Source organism: Neodiprion fabricii, chromosome 6, assembly GCF_021155785.1.
Source record: "Neodiprion fabricii isolate iyNeoFabr1 chromosome 6, iyNeoFabr1.1, whole genome shotgun sequence".
Taxonomy (NCBI): domain Eukaryota; kingdom Metazoa; phylum Arthropoda; class Insecta; order Hymenoptera; family Diprionidae; genus Neodiprion; species Neodiprion fabricii.
In genome coordinates, this window is record NC_060244.1 from 18,013,152 (window position 1) to 18,029,270 (window position 16,119).

At 36.1% G+C, this 16,119-nt stretch overlaps 1 protein-coding gene, 1 long non-coding RNA gene and 1 other non-coding gene across 5 annotated transcripts in view; 1 reads left to right on the forward strand and 2 right to left on the reverse strand.

Moving 5' to 3' along the window:
* The window catches only part of LOC124185697, a 25,872-nt gene continuing 9,753 nt past the window's right edge, over positions 1-16,119 (reverse strand). The window contains exons 1-2 of one of the 2 annotated variants that reach the window (XR_006871442.1): positions 6,893-7,016; positions 1-2,400 (exon numbers count right to left, since the gene is read on the reverse strand). This is a non-coding gene — a long non-coding RNA (uncharacterized LOC124185697). Of the gene's footprint in view, positions 2,401-6,892; positions 7,017-16,119 lie in introns of those variants that run through there. The other variant, XR_006871441.1, reaches the window with a different exon arrangement.
* Positions 2,508-2,589, reverse strand: Trnas-cga. Its single transcript has one exon. It is a non-coding gene; the product is annotated as a tRNA-Ser (tRNA).
* LOC124185691 (echinoderm microtubule-associated protein-like 2) overlaps positions 6,924-16,119 on the forward strand; it is a 25,139-nt gene continuing 15,943 nt past the window's right edge. The window contains exons 1-2 of one of the 2 annotated variants that reach the window (XM_046576699.1): positions 6,924-7,057; positions 14,219-14,365. In XM_046576699.1, the coding sequence (XP_046432655.1) occupies positions 14,317-14,365 (49 nt within the window). In that variant the 5' untranslated portion in view covers positions 6,924-7,057; positions 14,219-14,316. Of the gene's footprint in view, positions 7,058-14,218; positions 14,366-16,119 lie in introns of those variants that run through there. The other variant, XM_046576698.1, reaches the window with a different exon arrangement.

The window sequence follows — 16,119 nt, forward strand, 5'->3', positions numbered from 1 at the left end:
GGAAACCAGAGACTATGAAAAAATTTGGTTTCTGCATCCGTATGATTTTCATATATTTGGAAGGATTACCACCCCATGGTTTTAAAAATGTCATAGTGTAAGATACAAATATGGGTTTCTTAATCTATCTTTGTCAGATATATCGGTGAGTCAAGACTCGGAATTATTTATAACGTGCATCACGTTTCTTCTTGTTACAAATCAAAGGGTACGTGTTAGTTTACACGCTTATCTTGTTTTCCATTCGCACGGAACGTCTTACATCACGTTTATCGTGGAAGATTATTTGGCTGAGGTGACACTTCTATTTCAACTCAGGCTCGATTTTTACCAACGATAAGTAGGTTAGGTACCTACTTGTGATAACCTACGCTTAATTATTGCCTTGATTCGCGTTTGTTTTTTATCACGGTAATCGTCAACTATGACAACGTCTCCCCGTTCGTATCATGAAACGTGTAATTTTTCTATTTGCACAACTATTTCCTCCTCCTGATTTTCAGACGTTTTCGCACTTCGGGTTTAGACATTAGGTAAGCTTACCTGAAAATTTCTACTACTATAACTTTATACAAAAATCGGAAAATTCCGTATTGAAAAAGTTTAAAGTTTTTATTAAAATTTGTGGCGTCTTTGAGATTTCTTATTGAAAATAACAACATTTTCAAAGAAATCCACTAGTTTTTATGAGAAACTATGCATGTTTATAAATTTTGTGCGAAAACAATTTTTTTGTACAAAATTATACGAAATGATCGAATTTCTCTAAAAATGCGTATGATATCCTACAAAATTATTTTCACCATGGTAGTGACTAAACGAGATACATTTCGACGATAAAAACTTACGAGGTATCGATATCTAGGTGTGAACGTGATAACGCATCACGATTAACGTTTCTCTCGGATTTCACGCATTTCATATCGTCATGAAAAACCAAAGGGCATAAAAAGTATGCTTACCTGTGCAATCTGTTAGCGAGCGTTATGATTTCGAGAATAAATGTTAGAGGTTTCTGATCACTTATCAGTGGGACGCTGTCAGTTGATACAATAATTTCTTTCTTTCCATTCACTTCTGAATTAAATTAATTAACCACACGTGTGTGAATCATAGAGGCCTAAATGTACGAGGAAATTTCCGGAACAGATGCTGTTTGGTAAATAAAACGAAGCCCTCCGCGTTTTGCTTTGTCAATGTTTTTTTTTTTCTTCCATCAACACTTTGACGAAAAATCAAAGTAATCAATTCTCTTTTCAATCATGATGGTAATTCAGCAATGTGAATTTTTAAAAGACCGAAATTGATTCATTTCCGCTGTTTTTAGTAGGAAAAATTTACATACGATTGTATCTGTGCAGATGGAAAATACGTAATGCAACGAAAAGAAATTTCCCGTCGAGTGTAGTTAAAACCAATATTTTCTACTACTACCAAACAAAACGAATTTGCAAGAATTTTTCTCCGGTCGGAAGTGAGCCCCGGAGCAAGTGTAGTGTCTTCACTTTATCGACACGGGGTACGAAGCTTGCAATCCTTGTCTACAAGACAGCGGTCACGTGGAAAGCCGTCGCGCGAAATTTGTATCGAAGATAAGGTTATAACATATTTTATTCTATTATATTCTTTTGCCAATTTTACCGATTGCCAATTTTGATAGTTATCTTATTCTCGCGTTCCGTCGACACGATTCGTGACCCTTAGAAAACGCGCGGGCTAAAAATCTCGGAGAATCAGCCTTGTTTGGCGCTTGCAATGACACAACGTGTCCAAAAACTTCGTTAACGAAACAGATTCAAGAAAGAATAATTGAAAGATCACCTCTCGTGGCGAGTAATAACGTGCAATGGCATAATTTATATCAGAACCATTGTTCGTGTAATAAAGTTTGGCACAAAGCCCTGAATTATTTTCTCACCCTTGCAATAAACAAGTCGGTACGGCGAATATGGATCGAGGTGAACGTTATGATAAATATTCAAGAATGTAGAGAAAATTTGTACAAGCTTGATACGCTTCGTGTAAACTACTGCAGTTGGATAAATATATTTATTAACACAAGGTAATATGCTCCGACCTGTTTGTTCAGGTGATACGCAAGTGTTCGGTTTATCAGTCATTTCCAATTCACTCAACCAATCGTAAGGCACTTGAATATAATGGAGGTTGTGGGATTGTTTCGTAATATTATTTCCTCAGATTTTCATCAAATGAAAATATGACAATGAGATCAGACGTGATACGATTTATTCGTCCCGTGCTGATTCGGCGCCGCGCATGTTTTAGACGGTTGTCACTGCCAAGCGTAGACCGACGTTGAACGAACAAGCTCAAGGATGCTGCATCAGATTCGACATTAAGCTCGCCGGATAAAAGCTCTCTTTTCACACTTCCATCCCCCTGAAATTGTGAAAAGCAAACATCGCGATCGATGGTTTCATTTTTTTTCGTTTTTTTTTTTTTTTTTAGAGACTCGAATTGCTGACAGGTGGCATAAAAAAATTAATCGCTGCGGACAGGATTCGAACCTGTGCGGGCAATGCCCATTGGATTTCGAGTCCAACTCCTTAACCACTCGGACACCGCAGCTGTGCTTTCGATTGCGTAAAGCACGTTCAACCATTTTGCAATGAGATTTTACCAAAATGTTGGTTAATTTCACCCCATTTTCTCACGGAATAATGAATTTATACATTTCTTTTTTTATATTTTTCCTGTTCCGAAAAGTTTTAACGTGTAAAATATGACTGAACATAAAGAACTTTGTATTGAAAAACGAGGCATGATTATTACTTTACGTAATCAAGGCATGCCGTATCCGATTATCGCGAAAAAATTAGTATATCCGTAAATATGGGCTGGTCAGCGAAAAACTCGTATAGATGAGGTGAGAGACGTGATTGACTAATTTCTTTTTTTTAAAGCTTAAAGTTTTGTTTTTTTTTTTAATATTTTGTCTAAAGTCTGATAGTTTTCGAGGCGTAACAACTCAATCGTCGATGATTCTTCGAATTCCAAGCGAAAAAATTTCCCCTCCACTCAGCAGAGTCCTGACCTAAAGTTGTACAAAAAAACTGTTACTTAAATTCTGAAAAAATTCAAGCTACTCCCGTATAAAACCACGCAACTTTTTACCCTCTTGACGTTTTCTCTGAAAACCCATAGTTGGTGAATTACGGTAATATTTCTAAAACATTTCTTTTTTAGCTGAAAATGAAATACCGAGACGAATCAAAATTGTATGAAACTTTTAAAAAAAAACCAATATGTAGGTTTGGATATCCTTTTCAAGTTTACCACAGAAAAAACGGGGTGAAATTTCATCCCTAAGATTCCGAGTTAATATCCGGCGGCTAAAAAGTAACCGAAAAACGGTCATGTTCAAAAATATGTACCATCGCAAAAAAAAATTGTATTATATTTTCAAAAAAAGAAAAATAAAGGTGAATTTGTCTTCTTTTAATGGCCGTTTGAAACGTTTGATTATCTTTATTTTTGAGTTCGCTATCTAACTTTTAGTGTGACGAGAAATTTCGACTGGTATACCCAAACTTTTGGCCAGCAGTGTATATACATGCATATATATTATTATTTCTGCCAATAACAGCATTATTATACCGATAATAACAAATAATATAATCGAATGAACGACAAGAGTTTTGTTAATATTACAGGACATCATTTATTCATGCAAAATGATGACTTTTTCGTCAAATACGATAAACAATCGTAAGATGTAACAGATTTTGAGTCTTTTTTTCTATTATTCTGTATTAGCTTTGTCATTTTTCATTTACCAAAGACTGTGTACGATGGCGGATAACGATTTTGGGGGGGGGGTAAAGCTTAATAATTTAAAAACGTAACTAACTTGATCTGATTCTACTTGTCAACGACGTGACAGCAAAAAGTAATCCAACCATCTGATATTTTATGACTCCAGATGTATACTTTAAATTGTACATTTCTTATTCAATATGGAATGCTCAAATTTTCATTTAGGTGGCATTTTTTTTCTTACGTAATTTTAAGAGCGATCGTTTATATAAGTACGGAAAAAAAAAGAAAAATGCAGCCATAAATATGAAGTAATTTGAAACAGAAGTGACAACAACAATAGTCTTCCCTCTTTGTTGAAAATTAATAATGATAAGAATAACGAAAACAAAAATAATCTATTTGAGTTTAAAATACTTACAATTATAGAAGTTTATACTCGGTTTATCTGATGTAGCTTTGTGCTGAATTTCAGATTGCAACAAGACTAATCAATTATAATGGGTTAATGCCTAACTAATCAGATCCTGAGGCGTTCATTCGGTGTACAAAAGCCGTGAGTAATTCCACTCGCGTTCAGGTTCATGTAAGAAACTTTTACTTCACCTATAGAAAGAAAGTTATACAGCTCGCCGAAAAGGAAGCGTGATGAGAGTTTAAATTCCGCAACTTCTCTATCCATATGCGGTACAATCGCACTCGAAAGTAACTCGTATTCTCAACAAAGAGGATTGCGGAATAAAAAAATTAATTTACCGCCACTCTCCGTGCCGATCATTCATTGTCAGCGTCATTTCATTAAAAATCTATCTTTCTCGCGACGATTTATTCATCTGCATCAATTTAGCTATCAAAATATATTTCGCAACAGCAAAAGACTCTGTTTACGCAAATCATGCACAGGGTTATAGAAATGAGTAGAGTAAAAATATTTTTGGCAAGTATGTTTGTAATTACTTATTATGGATCAGATCCAAAAAACTTTTTTGTTAAATTTAATCTAGTTTCGCAACTCTTTCGATCATTGTAAGTTACGCTAAAATTAATTAGTCTAGTTAGTTGATAATTAGTAATGTAAAATGAAAATAAGCACATCCAAACATTCAGCTATTATATTATATACTATTTGTCAATTTTTCGGACTCCTGCGATGTGACACGACTACATGCTTATATATAGATGCAAGGTAAGCCGCAGGTAATTGGAATTTGATACTGTCGCGTATTGTAAAGATTAAACTAAGAGGCTTTGTAAAGATAGCGGATGAAAAATCGTTTTACGACAATGAGCCGTAAATAGGTGATAAAATTTTAATCATTACCGTACCTTTGACTGATAAATCCGGTTCCAAAAATTACCAATTAACGTGTATCAAAGGCTTCCGTTCGAAAAACAGAAGCATCTCACGATTATTTCCTTACGGCTACAACGTTTCTCCATTTCTTTCATTAATTTTATTCATTTTCGCTCCATTTATTTCCCCTTCATATCTTTTCTATTGTTTTTTAAGCGGCAGGTACATCCCTAATTAATATTATACCAATATAACAATATAAATAAATACACGTAAAATGACTTCTCATTGCTAATTTTCTGTCGATACTTGTTTAAAAAATAAACAACGATAGTATCTGTTGTGAAATCATACGGATATAATGAAACGACTTTATAATCGACAAAAATCTACCGAAACAATTTATTCGCGACAAGGGCGCGATGATAATCGACTCTTAATACCACGCGGTGAAATCAATTATCGTCGTAAATGTAAAACGGTTTTGTAAACTGTTTTTAGAATAAATTACGATTGCAAGTTCGAACACGTGTCAAAACCGAAAGCGAGGGATAATATAAGGTTACGAAAAAAAAAACGCTTAACAAACAAAGTGAAAGTTATCAGTCCAATTGTAGTTTTGTAAATTCATGGCAAATAATTTATTGCATGGTTTGTATTACGTATGATTCAAGCGTACATTATTCGAAAAGGTTAAAACGAACGAAGTGCATTTTCGATCGGAAAACGAGATACGCTCTGTTCAATGTTAAAAACATCCCATTTTCGATATCCTAATTTTTTTGCATCACGCGGTTTTTCCATTTTACATCAATGGAAGGTAAACGCCCGCGCATATTAACGGACAAAGGACAGTCTCTACCTCCCACGACGATCACGTGACGGTATTACACGTTGTTGCGTACAGTCACAGACTACACGCGTTCCTATAGTATGCAACCCACACCGCAATCTCCCAGGCAGCACAATTACCGACCGAGCAACGAATCGACTCCTAACCTAAACGATTCTGAGCATGCACCGCGTCAACGGTACCAAAAACCGTTTTCCTCATCACTGACGAAGCTTCGCCCTGCATTAAACCCACAGAAATAACAAATGCACCCGCAATTCAACGATAGCAAAAAAAAAAAAGAAAAGTACAACGCATACTGGCCTGGAAAATTATCCTTTTACAAACACTGCCCGCGCGTTACACGAATTTTCTTGTGACTCCTCCGCTTGGAGAACACACGCAACAAAAGAAAAAATTAAAAAAGAAAATGGAAAGAAAATCGATTCGTTTGGATTCGACAAAAAATTAAATAAACAAGGCTACGAAGAACCAAGAAAATGGAACCGATTACTGATGGGCGACAATGCTTGTGTAAAAAATATCGCCGGTCGTTAAAGAGGCCCGCAGCCATGCCTTGGCTCGCCAGAGTGTTTCAGGTATGTTGTACTCGGGGTATAGCAGAGAGGTAGGTGTCACAGCTCACCTGTTGCCTCGGCGCTTGGGATCTGTCGGCCAGTCTTTAGTTAGAATCTCGTTGGTGCGGGTCGCGTTCAAGTTCCGGCCAGGTGTGCGTCCGCATAATATAACTCGTTACCCGTTAAAAAAAAAAAAAAAAAAAAACTCGCAATTTTTTTTACCACTTCCCGATCCGCGCAGTCCCGCGACGCAGGATCCGTTATTTTTGGCGACGGTTTTTGAGTTCCAGAGTTTTCCAGCAGTGCAACCGAGGGAACCGTTTCTGATTTTGGAGGCTTCTTTATTTATTTTTTTTTTTTATTTAAGTTAATTTTTCGTTTTTTTTTTTTTGGTTTTTTTAACTTCGTTACCGCGTCCTACGGTGCTCCCTTATCCTTCGTTGAGTGTGTGCGAAAAGGAGGAGATCCTGAAACTTCGGCTTCGTTTCGAGCAGCGAAACAACGACGAGGATCGGAGCCTGCGGCGTCGTTACAGGGCGTGCGAATATTTCTTTTCCCCCTGTAGCCTGAGCCACGGTAACGGATTCTTGATTCTTGCATGCATACACGAGCGTACGCAATTTAGAGGATAAGAGACGTGCCGGAAACGCGTCGTTGTTTCATTGTATAAAAAATAATCGACCTCGCAAAATAGGTGGGCACGCTTTAGGCCTAGCACGATTTTCGATCCGATATCATATTGGAGAAAGACACGGGAGAGATTGAAAAAGGACGTTGGATACAAGAGGTATTTATAAAGTAGCGACTCCCACGGTTTCGAACCGCAGTAGCGTAGGTGGCGTTGCTAATGTGGAATCGGTCAGTTGCACCGATGCATTCAATTTCCACTTCCTTGTGCGTTATGCGATTCAATATGGTGGGGGAAAATACGGCGTGTCGCAGGTTTTGTACAATGTGTCGAATAAGCGGTGAAATTTGTTCGAGGCTTGTAAAAAATACATTGCAATCAAAGGAAGAAGAAGAAGAAATTCGATTTTGAAAAACTTGGCGATTATCTTGGATATCGATCGTAGCTGATATTTTTCTCAATGAATATTCGTTTTAGAAACAAAAGTATTCAGGAATCGGGACAAGAATCTCATAGATTTTATTGCTGTGATAAATTCTTAAGGCTATTATAAAAAAATAATACGTGTCGAACCTGGAATTAGAGATGTGTTGCTAAATTTCGTGAAACGAGTTTTTAAATTAATTATTACGTATATAACGAACCGTTTATAAAATTCAGGAAATCACTGACGCTTGCTTTGGCAAACATAAAAAAAAAAGATCTGCACTATCAGATAGATTAGATATACAGCTGAGTAGGAAGTCAATATTTTCATTGAAAATTATAGAACGCTGTCGCGCTTGTCACTTTGAAAAGACGCGATGGCGCGAAACGTGCGAAAACTTTCATCAATAATGTTTGGAAATAAAGATATTCCACCGAAAGTATCGGTGATTTTGATTTATAATTAAATGGCAAGAAACACGGTTTTGTTCTCCGCAATTCATCTTCAGAGATAAGAAACGATCGAGTCAAGTACAACCATTGCTCATTTGCACGTGTTTTGCTTTTCATTACAGAGCTTCAGCTTCGGAAAATAATAATAATAAAGAATTTGAATACGCAAGAAATTCGAATCTCGCGTGAAGTAATCACTCTTTGAGTACATTTGGGGGATAAATATTTGTGAGTAAACTGGTCAAACTGGGTATTACACACGCATGTATATTCAGCTACCAAATGTGTATAACGGAATTCACGTTCAGCTGGATTATATTAACCAGCTGTGTCTGGAATTCAGAATAAATTTGTAAAGACGAATATTCAAGTCACCTCTCGGTCTACCTGCAAATTAATACCCAACATTGTGTGAAACGAACAAGTTTTATCAAAGAGAAGCAGAAGCATGCTGCTAGGTATTTAAAGAGATAATATTGCATAGGGTTGAGTAATCTCTAAAGCTGATAATCAAGCAAGGCTATCTTTTTCCCTAGGATAGATTAGATATCGTTATACGTCGCATATTGTTGTATCTATCGGCATATGACGACGTATATTCATATCCTAGAATGTCCCGTTTATAATTAGTTTACCAGGCGCGATTCACCGAGCCGGTATAATCACACGCGTTTTGAATTATAATTTTTTAATTTAGACGCACGGCTAATCGTGATTCCTAATCGTGCGTTTCCTCTTCACCTGTACGTCAATGAGGAAGGAATGCCGGTTCAGTAGCGTATCTAAATTCACCACTAGACCATATCACACCTCTGCAGAATTTTATGCGAAATAAAATATCTCTACAATAACGATTATATTAATTACTAATCATCTCTGCATAAATTATTTGCCATCGTATTTTATTCTCAATTATAATTCGCAAAATGTCGTCAGCGAATACTCTATTCGCTTGGTTTATTAAAATTGGGCTTATTGTATAAGTATCAGTTATATGCAGACTTAAATTGGCTAAGTGTTACACGGGTCGTTTCTGGCACTCCTGGTTTTTTTGTGCAAAAGCCTTCCCTAAAGTCTAAATGTTGAAAATTTTTTTTCAACAAATCCGATAACGAGCTATTCCAATTTACGTGCAAAATTTCCAAAAAGTAAATGGTCTTTCGAAGAAATTTCTCTTCCTGGCGGAGAGTTAATAAGTTTTTGCATGGAAAATTAATCCATGGCAGTGAAAAACATCAGAAAACCTGCCATAGATCGGTAGAAAATTAAGAAAAATATCCTCTTTTTATCCTAAATAAATGTTCGATCCAAAAACTGATTAACTCTCCACCAGGAAGAGAATTATCTAGAAAAAACCATTCAACTTTCAAACTTTGCCAGAAATTTCGGGTTAGCCCGCGTTCAGTTCAAACGACTCGTGATTTGATTGCGACTATTATATGTACATATATGTATACAAAACAGGTGCCTAACATATGTACGTGCCAGATCAGCGGTTTAATTATAAGTAATGTGTCAACTTTTGCAATTAAACTGGCCTTGGAATAAAAGTTGGCCATTATAACTGTGCAGAGGATACTATATATGACATATACATATATTTTATGATTGCAATTGAACGAGTGCCTTTTTCTTTCGTTTAGTCGTTTTTTTTTTTTTTTTTTATATATACGGTAATGCCGACGGAATACGGAATAATTAATAACAAGAAAATGTAAGAGAGAAAAGGCGAGAAAAGAACTGAACTCGCGAGGTCTTCTTCATATTCTTTTTCTTTTTTCAAGAACTTATTATACGCGCATAAACATGCAGGATGGAGATTAAATCCGACAAAGCTAGCCTCGCGACGACGAGACAATATTGCGTAGAGTTTACGTATGTTATAACCTGTTGTAAGTCCGAAGTTTACTATACAAGGCTTTAGAAGAACGGATAGGTATAATCGTTATACCGCGGTCGGGTTGTACAAGATTTTGCAATCGACGGCCTAGATTGGGGAACATTGGCAAACGTCGCACGGCTAGATAAAGAATATAATTCCGTCCACTGCGGTCTAATGATGCATCTTTTGAAATGTTTGACTTTACGCAGTTAAAAATTAACGCAACAGACTGTGGAAAATACCCCGAAGGCGTACGGATTTACGATAAGATCGATGTTGGAAATAAAAAAATGTAATTAGAATATCGTGCGTATTATACGTTAATGCGAAAACAAAAAACAAGATTTACTATACCAAAATTGACCTAAAATTTTTTTTGAATATACTACCTGATATATTTTTAAAGAGTACAACGTGTGGTTTTTTTCGCCTCGTTATAGCTTCGGTCAATAAATAATTTATTAACCTGCGACGATCATTTTTTATTTTATTTTATTTTTTTTCAACATTTTTTTTTGCTAGTAATGGCGTGAGGCAGCAAAAAATGCATAAAGACAAAATAAATTCGAAGAACAATCATGAAAATTATATATTACGTGACGTGTTTAGTGGAATTAATTCTTTCGCGCAAAAGTGGTCACAGAAATGAAGTATCTCGGCAAAAAAAAAATGTTAAAAAACATATTCATGCCAAGAGACTTTTTTCCGCGGTTAATTTCTACCGCGAAATGTCGGAGTATAAAAGTTTCTCGTGTAAAAAAGCGGTAATAAGCTGTAGAAAAGATGAAAAAAATTTACACATGAAAAGAGGAGGAGAAGAATAGAGAGAGGAGGAAATAAGAAGAAAGAGAAAAGTTCGGGATACACTTGTCACCGTTAAAACAGTCGTTATTTACATGAAAATTCGATCGAGATTATAACCTTTTATGCGTAGGCGGGACGCTTTGCATGTGATACGAAATTTCTATCTAACACACAATTGGGACCACGTGCTTGGCAGACATTGCACCAGCATAGCATCGCCAGCAGACACAATCTACCGACCTTGAAAACAAGTCGTATTATAAGTACACTGTAGTACAAGAGGAGGCTGTAGAACGAACCGAGAGGAATTTACGCCGCGCTGTGAGGGGCTTTCCTGGCATAACGTATATAGCTATATATTTCCTCGTCAAAATTTATTTTGGAGTCAAATCGGACGTCAACATTTTTTAAACGCAGCAATTCCGATCGACAGATCCAATCACGGAGAGCAATGCGAATCGTAACGCTAAGAAACGTAAAAAGGATAGTCATATCTTGTACTTTGGTTTTGACTGCACAGAATTTAAAAATGAGTAGAAAAAAAAGTCACCTAAATATGTAAGATAATTAAGTATACGATATAACATGGCGTATGAAAATTAATTTTTGGAGCGTGGGTCGTGTCCAAGTCGTACCGCATGTGGATGATGATTAAACATGCGGTGGGTGTTTTTTTTTTTTTTTTTTAAACGTAAATGGCGAAATTTAATGACACTTTTACAACAGCGTTTATCAACGTTGCGCAACTCGGCGATATTATTTACTTATCAATTATAGTTGGCGTTATTTTATGGAATACGGGTGTAAAGTAAATATAACATTACCATTTGCAGACGAGGATAAGTAGCTGAGAGATTATATCGCAAAAAAAGATCGTTGAAATTGATTGTGAGCGATGATTTGGGTGCGTCTGATCAAACACAAATAAAATGAAACACAAAAAAAAAAAAAAAAAAATGCATATAATTCGATTTCTGCACGCTACCTTTATTTTAAAAATTTGTGATCTTGTTTTATGCACGATTGAACGAATGGACTATACCGACAAATTTATTCCGATTCTTTTTTGATTCTCTTGGTCAATGTTACAAGTTTTATTCAATATCTTTTATTTGCACGATGAAAAGAAGAGAATCAACCGTTTCGAATTGTAAAGAAGTCTGTTGCAAGGCGGTAATTTAATTATCGAAACTCGTACATCAGGAAGAATATTCGAATTAGCAGAGTTTAATTTTTTCACATCAATTCAGCACAGAGTGAAATATGTGACAAAAATAATTTTTCAAAACGGAGCCACACTATCTGCGGTCTATGTGCCGCAAGAAAGACCTTATTTCGGTACTCACTGTTGTTTTAACCCGATAACGATATTGCGTTGTTAAAAAAACGAGAATACTCTTTCAAACGAATTCCGAGCATACATTCGAACGAACGATTCGTTTTGCATTGCCTTAAAAAATCGCTTTTGCTTTGACAGCTCCTGGCTATGAGACGCGACGTTGCACGAGTAGAATTTTATGCCGGTATACTTTTACTTTCATACTGTGTGGGTAAAAGAAAATGGCAAAGCGTAGTTCACGTAATCCACACCGATGTGACTTTGATTCAAAATAACTCCCTCAAAAATGATCATTTACATTTTCTTCTCTCATTTTAAGACACAGAATCTCTGCCGCTTCTTAAGTATCCTTAAACCCTGCTATTATCCTGGAAAACGAAAGATTGCACTTTGAGTCCTGGAGTATTTTGATTTATCTTGGAAAAGTTGACATAATATATTTTTGATTGAAAACTGCTCAAGGTTTAGCAGTCTCGAATATAAATTTTTTGATACAACGCCTAACCAGCTTGAGCTATCCTTAAAAATTCATAAGAAAACGAAATTAAAGCCCGAAAGTTTTTCAACGAATTATTCCGGAAACTCCTGGAATAAATGTTGAAGTCTAAATTCTTGATTGCAGTAGAAATCCTGAAGATATAAATCGTCTCTCCATACTCTCGCATAATTGTGTATCTACATCCGAACGCGCAATAGTTTGTTCTTAATTTTGTTTACTTTAAACATTATTCTACCTGCAAGAGGATCGACGAGTGTTAAAGAAGAAAGTTTAGATTGCGTTACAGCAATGCTGTAATCTGTGATGAGCTGTGAAATGAAAGCTGCAGAATGGGGAGATCGCTTCTCGTACCCGGAGGGCAATTAATGGAAGGTCGAAGCTGTTGGGGAAAAAATTTAGAAAAGAAAAAAAAATAATAATAACAATAATAATAATAATAGTATAAAAATGGTATCAAACACGTGAGCTAGAATATACACTTAAAAATATACGAAATATCATCCACTATAGTCTATTCTTTTCATTATTTTTCGCTTTGTAAATTTTTTTCTTTTCGCCGTTTGTTTCCATGATAATTTGCGAACGTCTCAACTTGGCTCACGTTGTGCGGTAGGTGAAATGAGCAGCCCCGTATCTACGCTTCGGAACGAATATGGTAACATTCTGACCAGGTCAATGCGTACCACTTTTATATTTCAACCGGTTGACTTACTTTCTGATTCATTCCGCGAGAGTCAATCCCCGCGCCTTTTTTAAATCTTATTACACGCATGCCTCGCACACATTCTGGCTTACGGATGATTCTGCGTTGCCTGTTCGATTTTACAACTATTGGACGCTCAAGTTTCCGTAATAGAGTACCAAACTTGGAATGTATAGTTCGATTTACGAAATACCTCGATAGTGTTATTTTACGATCAGGTTTTACGCGATAAAATAAACTGATTTATTTCAAAGTTATTTTACATATGAATGCTATTTAAACTTCTCTTTGTGCAAAATCCATTTTCTTATCCCGTTGACTTTTCCTGATGGTTTTAATTACACTTTCGCAAAGTTTAACACAAAACTGTAAGAAAAAGATATCCGAAATTATCGATGCGTCCAATTCTTGAGCGGTGAACGAATACAGTTACTCGATGAAACTTTTTCAAACTTTCTTCTGCCCGTTACTATCAGAGGTTCTTTTTCTCTGTTTTCATTTCTTCTCGCCTAGATGTTTTAATGGAAAAGTGAATAGATCGTTGTCAGTTATACTTAAGTTTTGATCGAACGAATGAATTCCGGAGCCAAAGGCAAGCGAAATCTTGCACTATTATATCAACCCTTTTATTACTCTCCACAGAAACGTCGAACCTACATGTTAGAAAAGAAAGAGTCTCCATTCTCATTTACTGATCACACCGTTTATTTTATTTATATACGTCACAAGTTTTTCAAAAAGAGCGCTATTCATAAGTTACAAATAGTCAATAAGGACTTTCGCACAATTTGGATCACAGGAACGTGGCATAAATTAACAGTGAAAATTATTGCAGTTCAAGCGAGACGTGCGAATTTAAGCGGTGACGAACGTTGAGCAATCTCACGTTGCTTTGCTGCAAGATTGCACGCAGAACCGATGGGATTACAAAGATAAGCGCATTTCGCGTTGCGCGTCTTACGAGAAGCGCAATTCCGTAACCCCTGTATTTTTCGCATTTCAGGCTGCAGGTGCTGCGTGCTTCTTACCTTCTCATCTCGCGTCCGCACGTTTAGGAACGAGAGCGCAATGATACGCGAGAAAAAACTTTGAGGCCCTACAATGCGAGTGAACGGGGATGAGGACGCAGATAACGTTTATCAAGAAATGGGTGAGTCTTGTATCTCCATTTGCGAGAAGCTTTAAACACCGAGTTTCTCTCCACGTTTTTCACAAATTATAAACCACAATGGTGTGGGGTCGAAATTCCGAATTTGAAAAGTTCCGAAAGCGACAAATTCCGATGTTTTTGATCGTGAAATTTGAGTAGAGAAATCAAATTCTTGTGAAACTTCAATGTTTCGAATGGTCCGAAACCCGACGATGAAAGTTTCGAAAGTGCGAAAATTAAAGCATGAAAAAATCTGGAACTCGTTGAGTAAGCCACACTGCGTGAGTATATTTTAATTTTTGGAATCTTGCTCTGTCGAAACTTTATTTTTCAGAATTCAGCTCTATCGAAACTTTGCTTTATCGTCACTTGAATTTTCGGAAACTTGCTCTCGGAACTTTGAGCCGTCGGCTTTTCGACCATTCGAAACTTTGTTGTTTCATAAAAGTTTGATTTCTTTACTTCAAGTATCGCCACCAAACAATTCGGAATCAGATGCTTTGAGAACTTTTCAAATTCGGAACTTCAACCCCGCCACAATTTCACAATTTCTTCAACTAAATTTTCGTTCAAAATTATTCAGAAATATATTCTCTCTCCATAAAACATAATATACTTTTCTCCAAAGTTGGAGACCACAGGAATAAATTTAAGTTCTCCATAAACGAGTAACTTTGATTTTTACGGTTAGTGTAGAAAATCGGAATTTTTTGGAAAGTAATCTGTCATTTATTCCTCGAATTTGTCGAAGGGAACTCGTGCGCTCGCATTTTTGCGGTGATTACAGCTTCTCATTCCTTCGGCGACGGCTAGACCTTGTTCTATCAGTTTTATTCGTCGATAGGTATGTCACGAGTATCAAGTAGCTGTATGGGTATACCTGACTACATGGTGACGATTATGTAAGCCATTCAAGGCAGCACGATGACGTTACGAAGGTGTGCCAAGCTCATCCTGTTCTTTCATTAATATTGATTGCCGTTTACACTGTACATATTCACTGACCGATTCCCGTCTTCGATATCGCATCCCATATATATAAATATATAAAATTTTGATGTCGTCACTCTAATGACAAAAATACATTTGAAATATTTTACTCATTGGGTCGTAGCAATATATAAATGCCTGCGGAGATGCATGAATTTTCTTGAATTCAACTGCAATCCATGATTAAAACAATAAAAACAGATGAGAAAAAGATGAGATGACAGTGCAGGCACAATGTTTCTTGACACGTATTTTTCAATGCAAAATACGGAATACCTTTCGAGGCAATAATTTAAATCGAGTGAAAAAACTACTCGCTGCAGTACTTGTTCTTTTTCTTTTAATCAATTGCGTTCGAATCGAAAAATTGATGCAACATTTTTTGTCGAATGGATTATTTTTAGATGTATAGACGATTTAAACAGGAAATATAGCAAAAAACCAATTTACATCACTTTCTATTGCATGAATATTATTACGTAAAACATATTCGTTATAATAATGATACTACAAAAGTAACATCGTATTAAATATAAATATGTGAAAATTTGAAAACAAAATCTACCAAATCTCAAGTGTACAAAATACGGTAGACGTCGAGTGACGAACGTGTTTTTCACTCTTTGGAAAATTAGAAAACAACAGTTCGAAAATGACGGTTGGAAATTTTTGATCCCCGATTATTCATGTAGTCTGAACAATACATTAACATGTAAACGAAATTTTGTTTTCTCCTAAAGAAAACTCAGTGATTACATTTAATT